Genomic DNA, 21275 nt, shown 5'->3' with positions numbered 1-21275 from the left:
CACGCTGACTCTGCCCACACAGAGGCACTTGTTTCTTCCATGAGGACCCCAGTCATCCCGTCTTAGTCTCTGGGGTCCCCCCCCCCCTCTGCTCACTTGTGTGCTTCAGAAGGCAACACCTACAGATCCCGCCAATCCCAGAAGACAATCTGGTGATCTCATCCGGCCCCCTCACTATGGCCACAACTGGTTCTTCCGTGCCTTCCAGGACTTACTCCCCATCTCCTGAGCTTCAGGCCACATGGCACCTCCTTCCTTCCACCCCACCCCTACCTGTGTTCTCTCTCTCCTGCCTCTCCCCTCCCCACCCCGTGTGTGTGTGTGTGTGTGTGTGTGTGTGTGTGTGTGTGTGTGTGTGTGTGTGTATGCGCGCGTGCATGTGCACTGCCTCATGATTCTCTGCTTAGGCACATGGGAACATTAGGCACATGTCCCTCTTTTTTTTTTTTTTTTTTTCTGAGACAGGGTTTCTCTGTGTAGTTTTGGTGCCTGTCCTGGCTCTCTCTGTAGCCCAGGCTGGCCTTGAACTCACAGAGATCCTGCCTCCCGAGTGCTGGGATTAAAGGCGTGCACCACCACCTCCTGGTTGTGTCCCTCTTCTTGATCATCCAGGTGGATCAGATATGCTACAGGACATTTAAAGACCAACGGGCAGGGGTTGTCCAAATGTGATTCTAGGGCAGCTGGGAAGAAAGGGAACTGAACCTCGGTCTGAGGTAGGGACTCCATGGCATAAAGCCAGTCTGGCGGGTAATCTCTCACAGCGTAGCTGGTTAGTACCTCTGCACACCAGGACCCCTGCACTTCCTTTTTACTCAGAATCCCAAAAGACAGAGAATGGAAGAGGCCATGGGCCCAGCAGCTGAGGCCTGTCCTCCTGGGGTCCAGCAGCTCTTAGGTCTGGGTAGAAAAGGGCACCAGTGTTAAGTACATTGTCACATGTCCCTGGGACCTTGGTCCTTCCGATGCAGTGGCTGGAATCGTTTTTCTACATGAATGAAGAGCATTCTTTAGGCTTTTGGAGGTGTGGCTGGGCCTAGAGAACAAAAAAGCCACAGGAAAGCAGGATACCGCCCTCCACGGAGAGGAGGCCTCCTTTTCCAGAGGCCCCATTGGTACCCTGCCTGATCTGGGATATTTGAGAGCTCGTCAGCTGCTGGGCTCCCCAATTCTGCTCATGCCCCCTGGGTGCCCCAAAGCACCTGCTGGCCCCTACCTTCAGCTCATTCCCCAGAGCCCCATGCCCTCACGATGGCTTCCTGGAAGGCCCGCCTTAAGCCTTGACCTGTATCCGGGCCTGGTCCTTTCTGGACTTGGTCTTTCTCCTAGCATCTGCCTACTCTCTAGTGAATGGTGCAAAGTGAACTAGGCCATCCTGAGTCAGCTAGCCAGGTATGGATTCTGTCTCAGCCATCTGCTGCAGGGACTCACATCTGTATGAAGAAAGGTGGTTATCACACTGGCACTTAGCAGAAACAATGGCGTCTTATCTTTGGGGTGTACCAATGGTTTTCTTTTTATAGCTTTTTTTTTCCTTCTTAAAGTTAGGACCGTGTGTATTTCAGACTTGTCTCAAACTTGTTATGTAGTCAAGGGTAACCTTGAAATTCCGATCCTTCTTCCTCCATCTCCCAGGTGCTGGAATTACAGGCACGGACCTCCAGGCCTGGTTTTATGCATAGCAGTGATCAAACCTAGGGCTCTGTGCATGCTAGACAAGCACTCCACAAACCAAGTGTTCCCCAACTTCCACCACAGTTTCCCCTTACGGTCTGGAAATAAACAGGTCCAGAGTCAGTGTAGGTGAGAGTGGATATCAGCAAGTGCCTTCTAGAGCCTTCCAGAGGCTGGGTGTTTCAAGTGGGAAGGGGGAATTGTTTTCCCTCCCCAGTGCTCCTTAGTGTGAGGGTAGCCAAGGGCTGCATTTGCAACTATACACTGGCTGTGTTCTAATAAAACTTTATTTGCTAAAGCAGGCAGTCAGCCAATTGCAGGATGCAATTTGCTGATTCCTGGGCTAGAGTATCTGTAGTACTAAGGCTTTCACCTTTGGCCCATCACCTGAGCACACTGGCATTTTGTCCTGGGCCCTAACACGGCACACTTGGCAAGATGGCTGCCTCCAGCTCAGGTCCAGCGTGGAGGGGGAAGGGACTGTATGGATAGGATAAGTGATTCATACTTCTCAAGCCAGACTTGTTAGGGAAGGAGACGCGTCTAAGAAGCCCACAGCACCCAGCCCCAGAACAAGTGAGGCAGGAGAAATTACGGTCTGCGGCCTCCAGGGAGGAGGGAGCCAGAGACCGGGGTGGGCAGTGGGCTCTGCATCTCCCCCTGTCCTCTGGACTCTCCTCTGATCACACCTTTGCTGCTCTGCCTGGGCCCTTTGGGCAGGCCTAGCCGGCAGCTCCCCTGGCCCTTCCACTGGGTAGAGTGTTGAGTTGGGCTGGAGGAACTGAAGACCAGGATCTGGCTTCTACACAGCAGGAAATGGGAAGCCAGGTTCCCATGCAAACCTGTGTGTGGCTGCTTCTCTCTATGTCTACAGTCACAACCCTGGACACTACCCAAGACCTCACCAGATTATTGGATAAATGGCCCATGATGTGTGTGTTGTGAAATACTGCTCGGCATTGGAAAGGGTTAACAATGGGAACATGGGGCTTCGTGGAAGGGTCTGGAAGACATGTAAACTGAAATAAGTCAGTGCAGAAGACTGGGAGAGGACATGTGATGGGTCAAGAAGATTTAGAGCCCCAGGGAGGCCCCAGATCGCACTTAGTAGATCAGGATAGTGACCCGATGGGATAACTCAACTGAGGGATTAGTCTCTGTGCAACATCATTGGCCTTGGGCTCCCTCTGACACACATGTCCCAGACATGGTTCGTGGCCTCTGAGAGCAGCAGCCCCCTGCTGAGAACTGGAAGAGTCAGTGTGTGTGTGTGTATGTGTGTGTGTGTGTGTGTGTGTGTGTGTGTGTGTGTGTGTGGTGTGTGGTGTGTGGTGTGTGTATGTGTGTGTGATGTGTGTGTATTGTGTGTGGTGTGTATGTGTGTGTGGTGTGTATGTGTGTGTGGTGTGTGATGTGTGTGGTGTGTGTGTGGTGTGGTATGTGTGTGGTGTGTGTGTGGTGTGGTGTGGTGTGGTGTGGTATATGTGGTGTGTGTGTGTGTGTATTGTGTGTATGTGTGGTGTGTGTGTGGTGTGTGATGTGTGTGGTGTGGTGTGTGTGTGGTGTGTGTGTGGTGTGTGTGTGGTGTGGTGTACGTGGTGTGTGTGGTGTGTGTATGTGTGTATGGTATGTGTGTATTGTGTGGTGTGTATGTGTGTGTGGTGTGTGATATGTGTGTGGTGTATGTGTGTGTACGTGCATGTATGGTGTGTGTGTATTGTGTGTGGTGTGTGTGTGTGTGTGTGTGTGTGTGTGTGGTGGTAGCACTGACTCAACAGCTAAACACACACACACACACACACACACACACACACACACACACACACCCTAAAAAGTCATTTTTACTATTTCTTACTTTTAAAGGGAATAAAATAAACAGGGCTGGAGCTGGGGCTCGGTAGAGACTTCCTACCCTGTTTGAAGTCCTGGGTTTGATCTCCAGCACCTCATAAAGGGGTTGTGAGGTGCACGCCTGGAATTCCAGCACTCTGGAGGTAGAGTGGCAGGACGGGAAGTTCAAGGCCAGCCGCAGCTGTATAATGAATTTAACACCAGCTTGGGCTGCAGGAGACCTCGTCTCAAAGCACAGAACAAGGAAGCAGCCACAGAGGGACCCGCGTGTCCCAGGGAGGAAGAGCCCACTCTGGCCCCACCCTCTGCTGCCTGGCTGGTGGGCGGGTGCCCCACCTGCTTGTTGTAGCCTGAAGGAGGCTCTGGGCACCCAGCGAGAAGAACGTCCCGTCTCAGCCTTAGGGATGAGATGCCAGTAGAGTTGGAGTGACCAGCGACTGCAGCACCGTCAGTGTGGTCCTGCACGCAGCACACAGTCCTTGTTTTTCGGAAGTTCAGATGGGGCAGCTGCTCCTTACCTCCCAAAGCTGCCTTTCATAGGCACGTCTGTGGGCTTTGGGGTGGAGAAGAACCAGTCGGCTAACCTCGGCTAAAATAGAAATAGTTTCTAATTCTGCCAAAGACACAGATTTTGTGGTTCAAAATACATGTCTATTGTCTTTCTGCCTTCATTAATTAATTCATCCTTCCTCGTAGCCTTGCTGGCTGTTTAAACACAGTCAAAACAAATGATTGCAAACACTAATTGAAACTGTCATGCAGAAGCGTCTCAAAGGAAAAGGGATTCTTACCATCAACCCTTTTGTCTTGTTTTGTTTTCAAGACAGGGTTTCTCTGTGTAGCCTTGGCTGTCCTGGAACTCACTCTGTAGCCCAGGCTGGCCTTGAACTCACAGAGATCCACCTGCCTCTGCCTCCCGAGTGCTGGGATTAAAGGTGTACACCACCACTGTCCGTCTACGCACCATTTTTTGACTGCTCCCTGTTCAGTATCAAAGTGAGGAGCACAGTGTGGTGGCCTACGCCTGTAATCTCAGCATTCAGGAGAAGCAGGAGGATGGCTGGAGGTTCAAGGCCGCCCTGGGCTATGTAGTGAGACCCTGTATCAAATATGTACGTGTGTGTGTGTGTGTGAGTGTGAATATATATAGGCACACCACTGTGTATAACAGGCCAGGGCATCATGATGGAACATCTGCCAGCACTGGGCATGAGTTCAGGGCCTCCTCCGGGCTGGGTAAGCACTCTACCTGGGAGCCACATCTCAATAATTTATTTTGATTACTTTGTATATGAACACCTAAGGTAAGGCAGACAGAGTAACAGCCAGCCATGGCTTTCCATCCAAGACCCCTTGCTTCTTAGGGGTCATGTGACATTGTCTGGGGTCCTGGGTGGAGGCAGCTTGAACACTCTCCAGTTCATAGAACACCCTCCAAGGGCGCATACCTGTGGTGCATCCTCCAACTTTATCCTGCTCCCATGTGCCATAGCTGTGGGTTCTGCTTCCGGACTAGAGGAATAATGCTGCTGTGGATGCTCATGCGCGGAGTGTGGTGTGGGCTGTGTTAGCTGCCTAGCTGTGACAAAGTGCTGGCCACAGTTCGTCAGCAGTCAGGAAGGAGAGAAGATGAATGCTGGGCCTCAGCTCTCTCTCTCCTGTGGTACCCCAGCCCACCACATTCACGGTGGTCTCCCTCTTCAGTGAAACCTCTTGGGAGAGTTCTTTACAGACCCTCCCTGAGGTGTGTCTCTGAGACTAAATTTAGCCACAATGGCAAGATGGCAAGAAAGGTGAGCTGTCACACTTAACAGGGTGTGTTTAAATTCTTCTAAGGACTCGGCCGCCATTGTCCTGGCCCCGCTTTCTGTTGAAGGTAAACAAATGCAGTTGGGTTGTCTTCCAGCCTCTACACAGAAAACCCGAATCCTTCCCCAGATTAGGTAATAAGGACAGAATCAGCACTTGCTCCTGAGGGCCAGCTCCACGCCAGGCCCAAAGATGGCTTGTGCCCGTGATCCCTGTCGCCAGCCTCTGAGGAGGGGGTGAGATGATTCCGGGCTCTAGACTTAGTCATCGAGGTGGGGCGTTCACAGTGGTGGTCGGGGTAAGAGCGAAGGCTGCCTTGACCCGTGACAGCTGTGTCCCACGAGACCCGGTCTGTGCCGTTCCTTCCACGGGTAGCCCTTGTTTGAAAACATGGCTTCCCTGGGCTCGGTACATGAAGGTAGTTTCTGGAATGCCATCTGTCTGCCTGCACTCTGCTGAGGGGTTAAGTTTCTCCCGAACATTAGAGCAGCAAGCGTGTTTTCTAGAGATTTCCAGAACTCCTCTCTCCCTGTTCTGGCTGAACTGGGTCACGTCTCACCCCTGAGCAGTGACAATGATTGTATGGGATTAGGTGCCTCTTGTCAGACCGCATCCCACCCAGCCCCGAGGCCAGGGCCCAGTCAGCTGGGGCGAAGCTGCCTAGGTTCAAAGTGTGCCATTCACCGGGGAAGCAGGGACACGAGGCCAGTGGCCTCATCCTACTTCACACACGAGGAAGTCAAGGCTACGCAGGCAGCTGGTGGCCGGTGTGGGCTTGGTTCCTTCTTAGCGGAGGCTATGACCATTGGAGGTGGCTTTGCTGACATCTGCCAACCCCGGCCAGCAGGTCAAAAGGGCCGCAGGACTGGGACCACTCTTGGCACCTGGATTTAAGGGGTCCAGAGAGGCATCAGGGTTTCAGGCGAGGCATTTTTATTCCACCCTAAAAGCCTTCCAGGGGGGAAGCCCAAGTCCTCGGGGCCCAGCTTTAATGGTTTCTTTTATAGACTCACTTGTGTTATAGATGGATGAACTAAGGGGGACCCCGCTCAAGAATGCAGGAGAGCTGGATGATGAAAGGGGGGGTAAATTGTGGGGGTTGGGGAAATGTGTTTTCTTAAACATGAACTCTTAAAACCACACTAGCTCCCGGGACTGAGCGAGGCACTGAAGGCTGGCCTTCCCCAGGTCTGACCTGCCTGGGGACACCAGCTGATGTGACTTCCTGATGTGGGCAGCCAAGGCCCTCCAGAGCCATCCCTTCTGCTGGCCTTGCTTCTATCACTGGACTTGGGGTTGCAGTAGCTGCAGTGGCGAAGTGTCGTGTCGTGTCCCACACCCCCGTCGCCCCCCTCACCCCCCCCCCCCACATACACGCTGCTTTCTGAGCTGCACGCTTTTAGGCGGGATGCACAGCTTCTCTCGTCTTGTTCAGCCTCTCTCGTCTTGTTCAGCCTCTCTCGTCTTGTCCTGCTCTGCACAACCGGCACTGTCTTCACCTGGTGTCTCCCAGCTCTGAAGTGTTCGTCACCACACGTGACCTTAAATTCTGATTCTTAAGAGCTCATCCCGGTTGGTCCATGGGAAGAACGCGAGCCCAGGACCTGCATGTGAGTCACTTTCCTCAGTGATGTGACAAAATGCCCAGCAGAAGCCACACAGGAAAGCTTAGTTTTGGGGGTGTGAGGCAGCTGGTGACAGGTACCCATAACCAGAAGCAGACGGAAATGAGTACCGATGCTCAGTGTCCTTTCTTCTTTATACTCACTCCAGGAACAGCCCACCCTGGAGACAGGGATAATACTGCCCACCTTGAGGGTAGGTCCTCCCAGGTCAGTTAACCCAGCCTAGAAACGGCCCTGTAGAAGTAACCAGAGCTTTGTTTCCACTGACAGTCAAGATCTGTCAGTAAACCCTGGATGCTCATCATCGTACTTCCTCACTCTGGTTTCTGGGTCTCCAGGCTCTCATGGAGCACTTCTCTCCTCTCCGGGCCTTTCATGATCCTCCCTAATTAGGGGAGCCTGCAAACTCCGCTGAATGCCCTCGATTCTCTTTGAAAGAAAGAGGTTACTTGGAGTCAGCCGCCATGTTTTGTCTAGCCTCCTGGATTCAAATCCCCTAACGCAGAGAGCTGAGATCAGCACACACCATGGTGGGAGGAGGGGGTGTTAAAGTGAGGAGAGAGTAACCCAGGAAGCCAGGCAGGTCTGGACGTCCTCACTCCACAGGCCTGGTGAGCGCCTCAGGTAGCAAAAATGATGCTAATCTTAACCCTAACTCAACCCTAGACTAACTTAACACTAGCCCCAGCCCTAACCCTAACTTAACGCTAACCTGACCCCCACAGCCCTGACCCTTGGTTCCAAGAAGGGATTTCACACAGCACCTACTAAGTTAAACTATACTTTGTCTCCCAGGTTCCACTCCCCAGCCCCGTGCCTCAGTTTCCCATCTTTGTAAAGCCTTTTCGGCTTTAGCCAAGGATGTGTGCCAGTCTCCCAGAACTGTCTTTTTTCTCATCCCACAGCAGAAAACTGACTGACGGGTAAATGGGGCCTCTAGGGACATGTCTGTCTGTCTGTCTGTCTGTCTCTCTCTCTCTCTCTCTGAGGCTAGGGCGGAGCTCACAGTTCTGCACATGTTAAACTCTACACTGAGTTAAATCCCATCCCAAGTCCTCTTTATATTTTTATTTTGAGGCAAGTCTTTCAGTCTCCCACATGAACTGAACTTTCTATCCTCCTGCCTCAACCTCAAGAGTAGCAGAGATGACAGGGATGCAGCACCAAGGTTAGCTCCCCACCCCAATTTCATGTGAATCTCTTTCCAAACAGAGGTGAAATCAACATCTTTCCAAAGGTTAAGTGGGCAGCAGGTAGGCGGCTGGAGGGTGTCTGGGGAAGGCGTCCAAGAATCACTTCTTTCCATGCTCACTTCCACTGCTCCAGGCGGGTACTTTGGAACCCTTCTGTCTGTTCAACTGAATCGGCCTGGACTTTGACGTCTGTCTTCCACCTTGTCCGGTCTCAGGGCCAGCCCAAGGTCATCATAGAGAACACTCTAAGACCCCAGCCCATTAGCTGTGCTTTCTGTCATCCCCTCTTGTCCCACTTTGGGTATCTGTGACTACGTCCCACAAGCTGATGGCTCCCGGGTATCAGGCCTCAAGCCATCCCATGTAAAGGCAGAAGTCCTATACCCGGCGGTCACTGCCTGTGGCCCTCCTTCGGCACAGGAAGGTCCCGCCTAGTCCCTCCTCTGCGGGCAGCTCCTGGCATCTGTGGTGGTGTGTAGACTCTCTCTTGCTTTTCACGAAGCCCCCGGCCCCCGGCATGAAGCCCTGTCCTGCACGGCCCAGCTGTTTCTCAGGGCTCACACCTGCCAAGACCTTGTTCAGGCAGAATGCTTGCTGCAGGCCTGGGGGTGATCTGTGCCTCTAGCCTGTTATCCCTTGTCACCCTACCTGCCTGCTTCTCTTTCTCATCCTCCTGGAATCCAGTTTTTCTCTCCAGGCCTTTGCTTCTGTGGGGCCCGTCTCCCAAAGTGCCCTTTCCCACATACTTAGGGGTCACACCTCACTGCCACCTGGTCTCTCCTCCATTGCCATCAGGCATTGGCAGTCATGCTCACCTCCTTGCCACACAACAGTTTTATTCCCTGCCCCTTGAAGCTTGGCCAACCAAGTGACCCACTCTGGCCAGTGCAGTGTGAGCTGCACATCGCCCGCACTAGCCTGAGACCCCCTGAAGGTCTTGGCCAGAATCCTCATGCTTCTTAGTGTCAGGGTCACCATTGGGTGATTGTGTGCTGCCTTCCATTGCTCCCAGGGGTCACCAGAGAGCAGGGCACCCCTAAAACAGCTCCTGAAATTGCCCAAACAGTCCTTGCCGGATGAATGAGTAGCAGTGAATGGGTTGTAAGGTGAGGCTAGAATCATGCCCCTACCCCTTCCCTCTCCCTGCACACCTCTGTAACGAATACCTCCTTTGCAGGGCAGAGCATCAACCCCAAGTTGGCGGGCCTGATTGGGCGCCACGGACCCCAGAACAAGCAACCCTTCATGGTGGCCTTCTTCAAGGCCACAGAGGTCCATCTACGTAGCATCCGGTCCACTGGGGGCAAGCAGCGCAGCCAGAACCGCTCCAAGACGCCCAAGAACCAAGAGGCCCTGAGGATGGCCAGTGTGGCAGGTAGGCCAATGCAGTCTGAGCAGCCCGAGGGGACCATATGTGCAAATGCATTGTGGATGGCTCCAGAACAGATCAGCCTGTGAGCTGGGACGTGCCTGTCCAGCATGTATCTTCTCCGGGATTCTGGTGACCTTGAAGCAAGGCAAGGCTAGGCACAAATCAAGCCTGCTTGTGAGGGCTCCACATTGACTCCATCTTCCAGCTCCTGGCCTTGGGATTCTGAGGAAACACCCAAGGGAGTTTGGGCTGTTTAGAACTAAAGAGTGAGGCCACCAGGCCATTGCGCTAACCCCCCATCCCACCCTCCCAACCCTCCACTTCAGGTCACCAGCATTGCACATGGATTCTTCCTCCTGTCTGGAAATTGGTAGTCATTTAATTCCTGAAGGGAGAAGGTAACCCGCTGTGGCAGTGGACTTACTGTTTCTGGGGTGTCCCCAGTGCCCTGGGGAGACTTCGGTGGATAGAGAGAGTTGTGTCAAAAGTATAGACGGACACAGTCCTCTTTCCACAGCATCAGAACTTATCATTAATTCAGAGGCTATGCCAATTTCATTGGCTTTAATTCACCAAACACCCCTTTCCCTTGGTAGACATGGCCGCTTCCAATCATAGGTTCTTATCCCGATCTTCAGTAGTGTGAGTCAGTCCTAGCTACTTAACAGTTAACGACACAGCACATGTGTACATGTGTACGCACTGCACATGTGTAGCATGATGTGACTTATTAGCACACACGTCGCAGAGAGGATAAAGAGCAGTACAGGAAGAAGCAGCGCTCCTCAGAAGGCTGTCCTAAAGCTGGAGGGGCAGAGCCGACCCGGCCTCAAGGAGGTCTCTGCGGGGACAAAGGAGTCTCAGGCTGAGCTCAGGCCTCTTCAGAGCAGAGTTGCCAAATGCTGCAGGTCGAGGTGAGTTTTGGTGTTGATTTGCAGAGGGCTGAGGGTGGCAGTCAGGGGACTGGGGCTAGAGTCCTTCCCTGTGACAGTTTTCCTGGACAAGGTTCATGACCAGTGACCAGGGCCTGGGTCACTGTGCCAGCGTGTCCTAGCCCAGTGAGAGAGTTCCATCTGGTATGGTGGATGGCTCGTGAGTCTGATGTTTCTGACATAAGCTATATTCTTAGATGGCATTGTTTACAGACACAAATAAATTACCCGGAAGTCTCCCCTCTGGTGTGGCTGATGGTGCTGCTTTACTTATATAAATATGATGCAGAGTCCGTCTGCCTCAGCATTCAGACTCATCATGGAGCCACCACTCAGGGCAGCACAGTTGATCTGTTAAACAGGTTACCTGTGGGTGAGGCACAGCCTGCAATCTGCTGTTCTGAACAGTCACGCAGTCACCTGCCTGTTCTGTCAGCAGCCGGAGTGTGGACAGAGACCTCGTAAGCATTCTTTTCTGCCAGGTAGGGCCTTTTATAGGCATCTCAAAGGGTTCTGTGAAGCCCCCAAATTAAAAAAAAACAAAACACCGAGTTTCCTTCGTATTTAGAGGCCTTGTTTATTCTGGGAGTGGAATTCTGTAGTGGGAACCTGGATGTAGAAACTATTTGGGACAGGTAGATGTGGTTGTCACCCTCATCTGTGTGTGGTGATAGGCCCAGGATTGGGGATGGTGACTGGGTAACTCAGCTCATTCCAGGGGTGCAGAAAGAGTTTGCATGGGAACTGAGCTGAGGCCTGTGAGCAAGGCCAGGCTGGTCCCATTGCTAAGGCCTGTGCACCCTGAGGGTACCAAGCCTCATGGTTTAGCTTTTCTGACACCTTTGAGACTGGTGACTGGCAGAGGAGGCAGCTGGAGCCACAAGTAGGTGGAACATTCTCTTGGGAGTCTCATCTTCGAGTCTGAAATCCATCCCAAGCAGGAGTGGGCGTTTTATGGTTTCAGGCTGTGTGCAGTGTAGGTGTGAGGTCATGCTGGGTGCTCTAGGAAGGGTGGGTATAACACAGGGTGACGAGGGCTCCAGAATCTGAAACTTCCCCGAAGCCTCTGCAAACCCAGCTGGCAAAGAGCTCTGGCGTGTCCCATGCCAGCAAAGGCGACCTTGTCTTGTGGATCTGCAGCGTTTGCCTCTGGACTAAGGAATGCTGAGGGCTCCACCCTAGGGTGTCCCACAGAATGCCCACTTTCAGAGCCCCAGGACAGGGTCCTCACTCCCTCGAATGACAGCTAGCCCGTCTGGCTCAGACTCTGCCTGCTCCTGGAGATTTCAACTCCCTACTCTCGTTTTAAGTTCTTCCAAACCCTGCCTGGAAGTTTAACATAAAAAAAAATTCCAGGACTGGGGCCCCACCCTGGTTTAGTGAGGCGGCCTGTGCATGTGCGGAGGCGTGTGCCCAGTGCCTTTGAAGTGCTCACACCTCACATGATGGGCCACACAAGTTGAATCCACTCTTGCACGCACATCATCCTTTATGTGTCCGGCTGGAGACACATGTCCCAGCATGCCTTTGCCTGGAAGTCTCTTTCCTGTGGCCACCCCTGCCCCAGGGCTCCAACTGCTATTGAGATGCAGGTGGAGAACCTGGGTCCATTCTCCCCTTCAGTCCAACACCCTGCTAATTGGCCATCTTCTCCAGCCGACCCTGGGGTGTGGAAGCAAGTCTGAGCACCTGTCCTGATTTGCCTACTACCCGGGCAGGGCCTTTCAGAGGTGCAGCGGCTGGTGGCTGGCACTGTCTGCTGTTCACTGGTTCTCTGCTGTACTGGGTGGGGTGGGTGGAACCAGACTGGGGGCAGAGGAACCAGGTGTCTCCTTTATTCCTTTCCCTTGCTTTTCTGCTAAGAAGGACCCGAGAATGCTGGGGAATTCCCACCACCTTCTCCTGGGGCGGCCACAACCCCAGATAGGAAAAGTAAGGGCCCATCCCCCACAGCACACCCACAGCTAGCTTCCAACATTAAACCAAAGATCTTCACTGGGATCTGCTCCTTTCCAGCATGTGACAGACATCGCTAATTGTCACGGCGTTTTTTTCTCATATCTCACTTCAGGATCCACCCTGACTCAGGACTGGGAGCTGTGGGCAATCTGGCCCCAGCGATCCTACTTAGAACTGTATCTTGCTCAGACTGCTTCACCCTGGGCTGAGGAGGTGGTCCACTTCCTTTCTTCCTTCCTGCCTCTCCACAGGAAGTGGAGTGGATAGTGCTAGCCTCAGCCCCCGGCTTTGCCACAGTGGTGAATGGCACCTTAGATAGCCACTCCACAGCTGTTCCAGGAGGTAGACCAGTTGTCCAACTCCATGGACTGTGCTCTGATAGTGCCCTGGCCCTTGACCTTTGTGTTGAGACAGCCTTGACTTGTGCATTTCTTCCTGACCTCAGAGCGGTGCAGGTGGAATTCCTATGCATCTAGAGAAGCTGACTCTGAGGGATGTGTCACTTGTCACCAGACACCCTGTGGCCTGTCAGTGGGCTCAGAGGGAGCAGTCATCACATTTGAGAGGTTGTAGGGTGTGTGGGGATGAGGAGTCGCCTGAGCACTCAGGCACCTGGCCTGTGGGGCTCTGTCGTGTAGACCAGGGGCCCGGGCTTTATGTGCAAGGACAGATGATGGAAAGCCCTAGAACAGTCAGGTGGGGACAGGCATTAAGTAAGTGCCAACCATTCATACAGCTGCAGAGTAGAGGAAGATCCCACCGCTCTGCACGAAAGACAGACAGACAGATTCCCACAGTGTTTACAAAGTGCAGTCTCCAGACCAAATGCTACAAACTTACATCCTTCTAGAACACCCAAGCACACTGTTCTTGGCCTTTAAAGAAACTCAGCTGCTGCTGCTGCTGCTGCTGCTGCTGCTGCTGCTGCTGCTGCTGCTGCTGGGGGCCGTGAGCTTTCCGTGGTTTCTTCCTGGGGGTGTCCCCATCCTCGGATCTGTACCTCCTGGACCTGCAGGTGCATGAGCGTCTTGGGGCTGACTTGGTGGGCCTCCTCGGGCAGAGTGGTCTGGAAGCAGGATGGTCTGAGCGGGACTGGGGGTACTCTACTAAGGGTCAGGGTAACCCTGAGGGCTGCAGGTCCTCAAACTGTCTTCTGGGCCATCACTGCCCTTCAGCCCCCGAGTCCAGTGGCTGTTCCCCCACTGCAGAACCAAAGGGCCTTGAACATGTGTGTGTTTCTCTCTCCTCCCCGGGTTTTTCTCCTTGTCCATGCAGAAACCAGCAGCAGTGACCAGAGGCAAGCCTGCAAGAAACATGAGCTGTATGTCAGCTTCCGAGACCTCGGCTGGCAGGTAAGCATGGCTGGATTACCACACACTGGGGCTTTCTCTGTCCCTGCCAGCCACAAGGCTGTCTCCATGGGTGCAGTGGGTCACAGTTTATGTCTTTTCCCCCCTCAGGGACAGGGTCCCATATGTCCCAGACTGACATCACACTCACTGTGTAGCCTAGGATGACCTTGGACTCCCCTACATCCACCTCCCAAGTGCTGGGGTCACAGGAGTGTGCCACCATGCCTAGTTTGTGCCATGCTGGGAACAAACCCAGAATGTCCTGCATGCTAAGCAAGCACTCTACCAGCTCAGTCCCAGGCCACTCCACAGTTCTTGTCTTTACTGGTGAGATGTCTGATGCCAGGAGCCCTGACCTGAGAGAACGCCTTGGACTGAATACTTGCAGAAATCCATGACGTCCCATGACAACCGAGGTGCGGTTGACTCTTGGGCCAGAACTTGAAACATCACCTTCTACCTTCTGAAGTGTGAACTTTATTCTTCATGCACACCCTAGTCCCACCCCTTGGCTGGCCGCTTTTCCCACATCTCCCACATATGACCGTGTGTTCGAAGCCAGCCCTGGAGGGCCAGCTCCCTCCACCTCGTTCTGTGACTCAGATCGGGTGTTTGTTTCTGAGCCGAGCAGGCTGCTGTGTTGGAAGTGAGGACTCTGCACTTGCTGTTTCCCCAGCGTGCTGGGTCCAACCCTGCTGCAGTGACAACGTTTCCAGGGCTCCCAGAATACCCTGTCTGGATTACCCGAGCTACAGAGGGTCACTAGCCTCTTGCTCAAGAAGGTGCACCAGGCAGGGAGGTTTGCTTTAGATCCACAGGCATGCCCTGTTTTGACAGTGGAACAAAATGTTGTCGTCTACAGTGTTCACTCTGAACCCATACATATAAGAAGGTGCAAACAAACAAACAAACAAACAGAATTCAGATGTTCGAACTCTACCGTACTGTGCTGGGTTTCATTTGCAGCTGTCCTTACCCAGTGGGTGCAAGGTCTAGGCTGTGAGACAGACACACCTGTGAGCAAGCTGAGGCATGCCACCCCTAGCAGAGACAGGGATGGTTCTAGGTGTGGCCTCTGACCCGAGGCTCACTCCCTGCTGCTCCTGCACCCATGGTCCAGGGGATGCAACACAACACAACACAACACAAGGGTGTCCCCTCTAAGCCTCGGGTTGTTTTTCTTCTCTTCTGCTGGCCTTACAAAATGCCACGCTCATTTCCCTGGCCCTGAAGGGACTCCACATCTCAGAAGAACATAGTCTGAGCCTGTGTCTCCTGAATGCGAGGAAGGTCCACACAGGGCGGGACACACGGAGGTGGGACACACAGGAGTGGGGCCCTGCCCTGGGCTCTGCAGGGTCTCGGTAAGACGGGGCCTCACTCCCCTCTCTTTGCAGGACTGGATCATCGCACCTGAAGGCTATGCTGCCTACTACTGTGAGGGGGAGTGTGCCTTCCCTCTGAACTCCTACATGAATGCCACCAACCACGCCATTGTCCAGACACTGGTGGGTGCCTCCGGAGGGTGTGGCCTATGGGGGGGGGTGAGTGGCTCCTACTGCCTTTATCCAGGGCCTCTATCCAGGGCCTGGGCAGCTGTCTGTCCAAGTGTGTCATGACTCTTGTGGGTACCTGCTGTATAAAAGGCTGAAAAGATATGTTTTAGTCATATAGTGGTATAAAGATGAGCGTGTGTGTGGGGGTGTGGGTGTGTGTGTGTGTCTGTCTGTCTGTCTGTCTGTCTGTCTGTCTGTCTTGGACCCTATCACTGTGCCTCCTGGTGGGAACCATCCTCTTGCGTGTCAGCATGCCATACTGTGTTATGATAAAACATGACTTAGCTCCTGGCCCTCCCCCAGCCTCTGGCCCTCTCCTGCTATTGGTAGACTTCAGTTTGTCAGGACCACAGCCCCCTTTCTTTCCCAGCTTTGAAGTTGGACATGAAGGTTCAGTAATTTGAGAGGCTTTGTTCTGTTGATTGTCTGCTGTGTGCCGGGGGCTGGGGGCACGGCAGGAGACAGCTCCGTATTCTTGACCTTGGGCTTTCCTGACCATGGGAGGAAATGGTCATCTGAGCAGATGAGAGTTTCAGAGGGGGGGAGTGGATGAAAGGGAGGAGGGCAGGAGGCAGCTGCTGATTCAGGTCAGCCCTCTGTGGGTCACTGGGAAGAGCCGAGTGCTGGGAGGGTGCTCTGAGCCCATGCTGGTGCAGGAAGCCTCCAGCTGATGCTGCTCTACCCAGGCCCAAGGCGGCCTTGCTCTCTGCGGTGGATGTTGTCTGGCCTTCTCTCGACAACCAATCATCCATGCTGGTTTGAATTCTGGTGCCAAAGAGCTCACCACATGATCCTCTTCCTCGAAGTCCTGTTTGTTATTTAGATTTATGTTTAACCCATGCCAAACTTGTAAGTCCTGAACAGAAAGCTCACTCATGCCCTCATTTAGTCCAAGCTTTACCCTGTGGCAGAGGAAGGGCCCCCACCACTCCGTCCTCCCTCTTCCTTTCTCTCTCTTTTCCTCCTGCACTTGTTTTATGGTTAAGAGGCTGGACCCCAAAGCCCCATGCATGTTCGGCAAACTCTCTACCATAAGGTGTATCCCTAGGCCTTAGGTTTCACTTTCTGGCCTGGTCTTGATCTCACTGTGACCTTGTGGCCCTCCTGCCTTAGACTCTGAGTAGCTGGAATTACAGGCCTGCACCCCAAGATCAGCTGCAAGAAATATCTTTTTTTTTTTTTTTTTTTTGACACAAGGTTTCCCTGGCTGTCCTGGAACTTGCTCTGTAGCCCAGGCTGGCCTTGAATTCAGACATCTGCCTGCCTCTGCCTCCCGAGTGCTGGGATTAAAGACATGCACCACTAGCACCCGGCTAGCAAGGGGTGTCTTTAAGTAGTGATTTTTCAATATTTTCCCTCCCCCTGGACTATAAACTCCAAAACTGCATTTGGGATGGAGTCTGCAGCCAGGGACGGAATGGGCTGCCTGGACCTCGTGCTCTGCCAGTGCGCCTTATCGGATCTGCTCTGAACACCCGGAAGGTGCTGTGTCCTGTCCTGTGGCTTCAGGGCCCTTCTCCAGCATCCTTCACCACTGCCTTCCTGGCCCAGGGGTAGGGGCACAGCCTCCTCCCTTAGCATTTCACCATGGAAGTACCCAGTGCTGGAGGGAGGAGGCCTCTGTGGTCCACGTGGACCAGGGGTAAATCCTTCTCTGGGGCATCCTAGTTGTGAATAAACTGGGTGTGGTGGTTTAGGTCTGTCATTTCAACCCAGCACTCAGGAGGCAGAAGCTAGATGATATGAAGTTCAGGATCATCTTTGGCTCCACAGCAAGTTCAAGGCCAGCCCTGGGATATAAGAGCCCCTATCTAAACAAACATGAGAATTGAATCTCTGGCCTATGTTAAGCACTGATTTCACCTAATGACACGGACTAGTCAGCTGGGCTGGGGTCAGCTGGGCTGGGGTCAGCCTGGATGAGCAGTGGCCTCTCCCTTCGGTTTGCTCCACTCCTCCCTAATCCCTGCTGCCTACTCCAGGTTGACTTTGCTTGTCAATGGTACTTACATGGTAACTGCAAGGCGTTTGAGTTTTCTCTTGTCTGAACCCCTGTGTGGTGTGCAAGTGCCTGTGAGCAAAACAGCCCTCTCTGTCATTGTCATGGTGCTGGGGATGGAACCTAGGACCTTGTGTGTGCTCAGCAAGCACTCTGCCTCTGAGCCACAGCCCATCCCTTCAGACAGACTGCTTTTTGAATGGGCAGCAGTCAGGGAGGTCTTCCGTTTGGAGCCCAAGCTGTCTCTCCCGCATTAGATACGTGCGGGAAGACTGTGGGTCCTGGTTCCTTCACGCGCACAGTGGAAGCGAGTCCTGAGCTGAGCTGGGTCATGACATGCTCACCTGTCATTTATGGTCATCTTAGCCAGACAGTAGACGTTCTTTGGAGAACTGTAGAAGCCCACAGAAGGCCTCACCGCCTCTCACCGTGATTTCTGTTGGTGGCTGCAGGTTCACTTCATCAACCCGGACACGGTACCTAAGCCTTGCTGTGCACCCACCCAGCTCAACGCTATATCCGTCCTGTACTTTGACGACAGCTCCAATGTCATCCTGAAGAAGTACCGGAACATGGTGGTCCGGGCCTGCGGCTGCCACTAGCCTCTTCTGAGAGCCTGACCCTTTGGGGCCACTTTGTTCCAGATCTGTGGTGTCTCACCTTTAGTCTCTCACTGCCCACCTTGGCGAGAAGCGAACAGATCAGCCACCTCTCCTGAGCCTTCCCCTCACCTCCCCAACTGGAAATACATAAGGCATGAGAAACCTGAGCGCCCGGTGGCTGGCAAGCAGGCTTTAATTCTGGCACATTATGGACAAGATCCTACAAGCTGCCACAGGCAATATCCAGCAGGAAAAATACCTTCCAAGAATGAGACTGTTGGCCACATGGCCCCTGTGGCGCTCTGTGAGTCCTTGAGGGCTAATTGCGAGTGTCCTTCAGCCAGGCCATCCGCTGCAGCAGGAGGAAAGGCCCAACCAGGGTGAGCGCTTACGTCTGTGCTGAAGGAAAACCAGGCAGAAGTCCCTGTAACAACATGTCACAATAAAACCCATGAATGAAAATGGTTAGGATGTTACAGATATATTTTCCTAAACAATTTATCCCCATTCCTTGGTTTATTCTGACTTCATAAACAGAAGCCGGGCCTGGGGAGGCTGGGGAGGCCCCCTCCTTTTCATTTGGTTTCCTTCTGAGGCTGCAGGGCCCAGTGTTTACCCAAAACTGCCCAAATCCACCGTGTAGGGAGGGGAAGGAGGGATGTCTGCTCAGAAGAGGCAGGGAGTACTGGCCTCAAAGAGGTATGTTGGGGTGGAGAAGGAGGGAGGCACGCACGCACGCACGCACGCACGCATGTGTGAAACACACACAGACTTTGGAATGGCTCTGCCAGCCCCTCGGCCCCAATTCCTGCCCTGTGCTAGGAAATAATGAGGAAATTCAAAGTAAACAAGACAGAGGGTGGGAAAGCTTGCACTCCACCCCCTATGTGAGGAAGCACGGGCATGCCCAAAGCCCACGGGTGCAGGTTTTCGGGGCAGTGTCCTGTAAATAAGGCCTCTCTGGTCACACACCATATGGCTGCCGTTCCTCACTCTCAACCCCCATCAGAAGGCCCTGTAACAAATTGGTTCCTCAGTTTGAGGGAGATTGGGTTCAGGGTTGCACTGGACTTAGAAGGACTTAGAGGCACCCTCCTAACCATGCTTCCCGCCCCAGGTGGCATTTCTGTCATGTCATGGCTCAAGCGAGCCCACTCTACCTGGGTCTGTGATGCCCTAACCATCATGCACCAGCTCCTAGCTTCAATGCAAGGCTGTGGCAAGGGCTGGACTGTCTGCCAATGTTTCCTGCATCCACACAAAACATGGGGTTAGCCAGGTGGGACCCATGGCCCTGTAGCGTCTGGTCACGTGGGGAACCAGTTCTCTATGTCTGTGATCCTAGAAACACTGGGTTCTCTTCTGTTATTATTATTATTATTTTTTTAATTTTTCTTCTTCAGTAGCTTGGGCTGCAGCCTCTACTCTGCCTGGTCAATGGAGGAAAGAACATTTCTTCTTGTAATTTGTTTTGTGTGTTGGCAGATCTGGGGCTTTGTGTGTGACTCCCTCATGGTACACATTTTACTACTCATGGCCCTAGTCCGTCCGCAGTCAGTGTCTTTTGTACATTTAAATGTGTAAATAATTGTGACAAGACAAAGAAATTATTTATTTCCATCTGAAGTTCTTCAGGCTCCTCATGGAGGACAATGGGGTCGCTTTCCTTCAATCTGTTTGTTTTCTTATTTAAGACTATTTATTAAGAGTCGGACCGATGTACCCATAGCTGTCCAATAAAGTGGTCCTTAGTGGAAAATCTGTATAAATAGAGGAAAAAGGGGTTTGACTTTGCAATAAAAGGAGACGTTTGGTTCTGGTTGTCAGACCCATGTGTGTATTTCTGCCTTTCCCCTCACCCCTGGACTCCTGGACATTGGAGTTTCATCTGCTGAGAACCTGCGACCTTGATCTCTACTGTTAATGGGATGTTTATCATCCAGGCCCGGGGGAAGCGGGTGCTCGTCAATATTTGGTGCAGCTGCATGGGGCTCCAAGCAGGAGAGCCGAACCCAACAACAAATGGGAGTTTGGTAGGCTGGATGGCAAGGATCCGTGATTGAATTACAGCCCAGCTGTCAGCAGCTGCTTCAAAGAGGTAGGGGGTAAATTAGCTGTGTTTACTGCTAACATAGTCAAGGATTTAGTCATCCCAATAAAAGAGAGGCACAAGAGAGGAAAGGGGGGTGTATACCCCAAACTTGAAAGCAACACTGGCCTCACAGCTGGCGTCATTCAGTGCCCGTCACCCGGACAGTTGGGGGCTGCTCTTGCAGGCCAGCTGTGGAGGTAGGTGGCCCACCACAGGCCTGGATAGGGTGTGGGCCCCACCAAGCTTGGAGCAGCGCTCATCTGGCTCCATCTGTCTTTGAAGTGTGCACTAAGGTCACCTGATGGATGTTTCTAGAATCCCAGCCGACACTTGGACAGGCTGCTCTGTCTTCCCCTGTTGACTCAGACCCAGCGACCGCTCCTAACACATTCCAGCCCCTGCAGTTTCTAAACCCCTGCTGTCACTGTCCTGACAATTTAGCTTTTGTTCTGTTTTCCAGGCTGAAGACCAGAGCCACAAACCGGAGGTCCAGATGTGGCCTCCCAGATGTGCCTTATCCTCTCAACCCCACCCCCACGGGTGTTTACACATTTTTAAAAACACAAATTCGTTGCCAATATGTTTTTGCAAATCCGAAGTTCGGGTTTCTCTTGAGCAGTCGACAGAGTGGGCCACCTGGTTCCTCCATGGGTGCTGTTCCTAGCTGACCAGAGATGCCAGCGCCCCAGTCACCACCACACTCCGTTGCCTCTTCCGCAAAGGGGCGAGGTCAGCTGACATTTTAAAAATGGCAGATGAACATCTATGTGTGCCCAAGTCCCAGAAGGAATAAGAAAATGAAAGCTACTCTGAGCTTCAGGACAGGCAAGTAGCTTTTATGTTTGTCGTAAGAGGGCCCTGTTCCCACAGCCCTCGGCAGACCCTGTGGCCATGTGTGGTAGACCAGATGTACTTACCTCCTCTCCCCTTCCCACTGTCTTGGCTTCCACCTCTGCCAAGTGCTGTTTAATACTGGGCACCAACAAGTGACAGACCTTTCTTAAAGCCCTCCAGTTAACCGTTTCTGAAACCCAGGCTCCCCAGAGTTGGAATTTCCTGGGGCTGTTTAGGAAGTAGGGTTACTGACTCCCGGCTTTGAATCCAGGCTGAGTTTCTGAACTGCACGCTCAGCATGGAGGCTCCCTCCTGCTTCCAGACTGTTTGAGGCTCTGCACCTCTGGACGTGGCCTTGACCTGGATTCCCCATGACTGCTGACCTGAGCAAGCAACTTACCCATTGTGGTCCCTCCCTTCTCCCC

At 53.0% G+C, this 21275-nt stretch overlaps 1 protein-coding gene across 1 annotated transcript in view; it reads left to right on the top strand.

Moving 5' to 3' along the window:
* Window positions 1-19745, top strand: part of Bmp7 (bone morphogenetic protein 7) — a 78363-nt gene extending 58618 nt beyond the window's left edge. Inside the window, exons 4-7 of the mRNA XM_042276890.2 lie at window positions 9330-9527; window positions 13691-13767; window positions 15165-15275; window positions 17775-19745. Of these exons, the coding sequence (XP_042132824.1) occupies window positions 9330-9527; window positions 13691-13767; window positions 15165-15275; window positions 17775-17924 (536 nt within the window). The 3' untranslated portion in view covers window positions 17925-19745. The remainder of the gene's footprint in view (window positions 1-9329; window positions 9528-13690; window positions 13768-15164; window positions 15276-17774) is intronic.
* The last annotated feature ends 1530 nt before the right edge of the window (window positions 19746-21275 follow it).

This window comes from Peromyscus maniculatus, chromosome 4 (assembly GCF_049852395.1).
Source record: "Peromyscus maniculatus bairdii isolate BWxNUB_F1_BW_parent chromosome 4, HU_Pman_BW_mat_3.1, whole genome shotgun sequence".
Lineage (NCBI taxonomy): Eukaryota > Metazoa > Chordata > Mammalia > Rodentia > Cricetidae > Peromyscus > Peromyscus maniculatus.
The sequence above is the reverse complement of the archived record's forward strand: the minus strand, read 5'-3'. Positions and strand labels throughout refer to the sequence as shown.